We start from the raw sequence: 5,352 nt of genomic DNA, 5'->3' as shown, positions 1-5,352 counted from the left end.
ATATATTTATGGTAGGAAATTTACAAAATATCTTCATGGAACATGATCTTTACTTAATATCCTAATGATTTTTGGCATAAAAGAAAAATCAATAATTTTGACCCATACAATGTATTCTTGGCTATTGCTACAAATATACCCCAGCGACTTAAGACTGGTTTTGTGGTCCAGGGTCACAAATAATATGAAAATGTGAAAAGTGTTTTAAGAGAGATTATTTTTAAAAGTCAACCTGACCAAGTTTCCATAGTTTAAAGTAATACCCATATACTGTACCATGAAAAAAGTCCAGCCACAGCTTCTATAATTTAAAGTGTATGCAATCCTATAGGAAGTGAATATTTGAATGTAAATGGGTTCTAGATTACCAGAAATAGACATTAGTAACAGCCATCAGGTGTATGGTTATATAATTAGTTGATTATTGCTGGGGACTGACCGCAGTATCAGCCAAGCTGCCCCTCTACAAAACAAAAAATGTAACCGTAAAAGTGATTTGTGATGCGTTATTGATGGCAAAGAGCCAGAGACTCTTCCGTTAGCCATCGCCTTCATGAAAATCTGACATTGCCACAAGTTCATCACCACAGATGAAGACACCTCATCTTAGTGGTTTTATGCTGAAAGAAGAACATTGTTCAGTGTGTATTTGTAATGTAATCTAAGCTTGAATAGTGCCCCTTACTAAAACACTTAAATTAAGACAGTGCTAATTGCAAATGTGCAGTCCTTGAACAGCTACTGGCAGTAAATGAAAGAATCTAGATAAACATAGCATGTGAGTGTTTCTGAAGGCTAAATATGGGTCAAGCAGCAGTTTTTCGCTTAAAAAATAGCTATTTTGAGTGGGTGTAAAGGAACGGCCTGATTTTCTACACATTATGGAGAATAAAGTGTCAGTTGCTGCAATGTGGTCACACTGAGTTTCACCGAGTCAAGGATAGTGTGTAGTGTTGCTAATAAAAGCTAGACAAAGCACTGTGAGTTACTTAAGGAAGCAAATTTTTACATCAGTTCTACACACTGTAAAAAAAAAATCTGTGACATTTACAGTAAAATACCGGCAGCTGTGGTTGCCAGAACTATGGTAGCAACATTTTAGGTTTTACAGACTTAACTTAAATTCACAATAAAATACCGTATTTCATTAACTGATGTAATGTTAATAAACCAACATATTGAAGTGTTAATATCTGTTTTGAACCATTGTAATGCACTGATAACCACCAAAAACTGGTGGTGATGAGAAAGTCACATGATGAACCAAAGCTCATCACAAACAGCTTTTCTACGAGCTGAGGAGGTGTCACAGGAGGTGTCACATTCACACAAACACTAAACCCCATCATGGTGACACACATTATACTGAAATAATGCAATAAACATTAATTTAACAACATTAGATGTAAGATTAAACCCTAATGTACACAACTGATAAGAAAAAACTAAGAAGAAACATGTTACTTCAACAATTTTTTCACTTCCAAAAAACGTATTTTTAACAGTATTTTACTGTAAAATTACATTAAATGTAATTACATTTATTCACCGAATATAGTATGGAAACTTACTGTTAACCAGTTAACAGGTTTTTACTGTAGCATTTTTACAGTCTTTTACTGTTAAAATCACAAAAAAATCTTTTTTTTACAGTGCACTGTATGATGATTCATGAGGTAAAGTTTGAACTGTAGCTACCCATAGGTTCCTGTGATTGCTACTTTATATCACAGTGGATCTGACTAGCTACATCAATATCTCTGATAGTGAGAATAATGTTCTACAAGACGTCTATCCAAAGTATATGTCTTCTAAACAAGTAGCATCACACCTGGACATTCTGGACATGATTTAAACATGCAAGAACAAATGATGCAACTCTTAAGATTCCAACCAAATCAAACCCAACAGATGGGAATATAAATCATTATTGTAGGCTATTCTTGTAGGTATTGCAAGAACATCGTTTTTTGAACACTAATTTGCTAATGTATTTCCTCGAAATTTTATAAAAAAAAAAAAAAGAAAACAGCAGTCCTTTTAATTCACTTGATTATTCAAAACTAGGCATTACATTATCTCATTTTTGGAATAGTCCACCCAAAAATGAAAATTCTGCAATAATTTATTCATCCTGCATGGCATAAAAGAAGGCATTTTGTGAAATGTCTGCAGTGTTTTTTGTCCATACAATGGAAGTCAATGGTAACCAAATCTGTTCTTCAAACATTCATCTTACAGCAAGCAATACACATTGGGAACAATTTTTTGGGTCAACTATCTCTTTAAAGCCATTTTTCTTATAATTCCAAAATAAATAAATTAATAAATGTCAAATGACAGTGACAACCTGGCAAATGTAGTACATCCAGGTTTCATTCATACTCCAGATATTCTCACTATACAGAGCTTACTTTTTAACAGTTGCAAAATAAGTTATAATTATGCGATTTTGGAAAACAGCTTGTAAGATTTGGCTCATATGTCTTTCCCTATTGGATACATAAGATCTTATGTTCAACCATACTATTTCTCTCACGTTAACAAAAAGTTTGATTTAGAATCTGTATGTTAAAAAGCCCCACTTGTCTGTAACAGTGAATTTCTCATTTTTTCTATGGTAGGAATGGAAGAAATGCCTTCCGTTAGTTGTGTTTTTCGTAGTTACTGTACATTTACATGTGTGCGTTGGAAAACTTTTGTGTAATATCTCTGCTCAGTTACATGAGGCTCTCAGTTATGTGAGAGTGAGGAGGAAGTGTTGTTTCCACGTCGATAGAACATATCTGATTCTGTCTGTGTGTGTGTGTGTGTGCGTGTGTGTGTGATTTAGAATGTATGAGCCAGAGCTCATCAATGAGTTGGAAAACTTTTGTGTAATATCTCTGCTCAGTTACATGAGGCTCTCAGTTATGTGAGAGTGAGGAGGAAGTGTTGTTTCCACGTCGATAGAACATATCTGATTCTGTCTGTGTGTGTGTGTGTGCGTGTGTGTGTGATTTAGAATGTATGAGCCAGAGCTCATCAATGGTTTACAATCAGACATTAAAACATGTTTGATCCTACTGGAGGAGAGGCAACATTTTCCTCAAGCTAAACTCTTCTCTTGAGTCACATCGATCTGTCTCTAACCGTGCCCCCTCCATCCTTCTCTCTTCTTGCCCTTTCCTTTTCTATTTCCCTCCATCCCTCGCTCCAGCTCCCTGTGTCTCGTCTCTCCCACAGTGTCGACATTTGTTCACATGTTCTGCGCTATCTATCTCCTGTGTCATCCCTGTTGTATGGCTTTCAGATGGCGCTTTCGTTTTTATATCCTCTCTTATTTCATTTTCTTTTCTTCTCATCCTCAATTTCCTGTTCTTTGCTCTTTGAGCCACGTTCTTCTGTTGTTCCATTTTTTCCCCCAGTCCCTCGTTTTATGTATCATGGTTTGTACAAAAACATTAAGCAGCACATCTGATTTCAACACTGATAAGAAGAAATGTTTCTTGAGGACTGTAAATAAAACTAAAAATATTTAAGTGTTTTGCAAGAAATAGTATTTCATTCTTTCTACTTTTTTACTATTTTGCATTTAATTACATGCGTTACTTGCCATTACTTTGTAAATATTTGTCAAATTTACTAACAATTTCTGAGTGATTTAAAAAAAAAAACAGTTTTATTCAGTGTATGCTATTCCAAACATAGAGCTTACTGCATTTAAACTGTATCCCAGAACCCAATGTGCTAACTGGACCTTGAGGAATGAATTGGAACTAATATCAGGCGCCATTTTTAGCTGACTTTTTGTGTCTCATCAATTTATCAGACTTCCCCAAAAGAAGACATTTTTACATTTAACTGGATTTAAAATGCAAAATGTTACTTTCTACATGCAACTTGGTAAGGTCATGTGACAACAATATAGTGAAATGTATTTCACTTATACTAGGACAGACTAGACTAAATACTAGGCCACTACATATTCCATTCCAATCATAGTTTATCTCTCTCTCCATTCCTTGTTTCAAATTCATTCCTAGTTGATCAGTAGAACTTACTCCTAATATTTCAGAGTAGATATATCATCCCTCACTTCAGAGCATCCCTCCCTCTCTCTCTCTTGATCTTCCCATCACCCCATCCTGAATCTCTTTTTAATTAGCCATGCTCTAGAGTGAAATTCTTCATCCTGGATTCACTTCATAAGTACTGCTGGCATATTCACATCTATCAGGAGAGGCAGACAGAAGCTGCTGTCATCCGAACTCAGTATGAGCATCTTGGTGTGTGCGGATGTGAACAGACAAAGCGAGATATGAGATCATTATTGTAATGCTCTGTATTAATTAGAGATGAGTTGAAAATACTCACCATCATCCCCTGATCCAGAGCCAGCATCTGCAAAGCAGAAAACAGACGGTCAGGAACACAAGCGTCATGTCCATTCAAACGGATTTAGTTCTATTTTTGAACCTATTCTAGATGCACCTTACAAACAAAAAGACTATGCATTTGATAATTAGATTGCACACTCATAGACACAAAAGATGTTTGTCTACAGCACTGTGGCAAAATCATTCATTCACACATCTAAAACCCCTTTGGCCAAACAAGTCGCTGCTTCTGCAGATTATTTGCATTAAATTAAAAATTCTGTCATCATCTACCAAGCCTCACATTGTGTCGAATTTGCATGATTTCTTTTTCCTGTGGAACACTAAATGAGTCTAATCAAAATTTCTGTTTTCCATTCAAGAAAAATGCTTACTGATTACTGGCTGACAAGTTCCTCTTCAGGAACTCGAGCTGCGTCGGAAAACGCTGTGCTGGAGTTCTTGCAGGCCCGTTTCTCCGCAGGGTTGACCCACTCCACCCTGAAGGTCTACGTGGCGGCTATTGCGGCCTACCACGCCCCTCTTGGTGGCCAGTCAGTGGGCAGACAACCCCTAGTTACACGTTTCCTCCGCGGTGCGCTGAGGCTGAGGCCTCCGGTACGATCTCGTGTCCCCACGTGGGACCTGGCGGTGGTGCTAGAGGCTCTCTGTAGGCCTCCCTTCGAGCCTATTGAGGAGATATCTGATCGCCTCCTTACTATAAAAACTACCTTCCTTCTGGCGATATCTTCCCTCAAGAGAGTTGGGGATCTGCAGGCCCTTTCAGTGGCCCCGTCTTATCTGGACTTTGCGCCCGGTCTGGCCAAAGCGTTTCTGTTCCCTCGAGCCGGATATGTTCCTAAGGTCCCCTCCTCTACACCGCGGACTGTCGTACTCCAGGCCTTCAGTCCTCCTCCCTTTGGGGATCCAGACCAGCAGAGGCTAAACTGTATGTGTCCGGTGCGAGCACTGGATACATACGTCCACAGAGCTG

The 5,352-nt window shown here is 37.9% G+C and overlaps 1 protein-coding gene across 2 annotated transcripts in view; it reads right to left on the bottom strand.

The window, feature by feature from the left end:
• Positions 1 to 5,352, bottom strand: part of tmeff2b (transmembrane protein with EGF-like and two follistatin-like domains 2b) — a 77,395-nt gene that overhangs the window by 25,406 nt on the left and 46,637 nt on the right. For both annotated transcript variants that reach the window (XM_016510465.1, XM_016510466.1), the window contains exon 4: positions 4,357 to 4,383. In XM_016510465.1, coding sequence (XP_016365951.1) covers positions 4,357 to 4,383 — 27 coding nt within the window. The remainder of the gene's footprint in view (positions 1 to 4,356; positions 4,384 to 5,352) is intronic.

This window comes from Sinocyclocheilus rhinocerous, unplaced genomic scaffold, assembly GCF_001515625.1.
Source record: "Sinocyclocheilus rhinocerous isolate Xijiao unplaced genomic scaffold, SAMN03320098_v1.1 scaffold1285, whole genome shotgun sequence".
Classification (NCBI taxonomy): domain Eukaryota; kingdom Metazoa; phylum Chordata; class Actinopteri; order Cypriniformes; family Cyprinidae; genus Sinocyclocheilus; species Sinocyclocheilus rhinocerous.
Note: the sequence above shows the minus strand (reverse complement) of the source record. Positions and strands in the feature narration are given on the sequence as shown.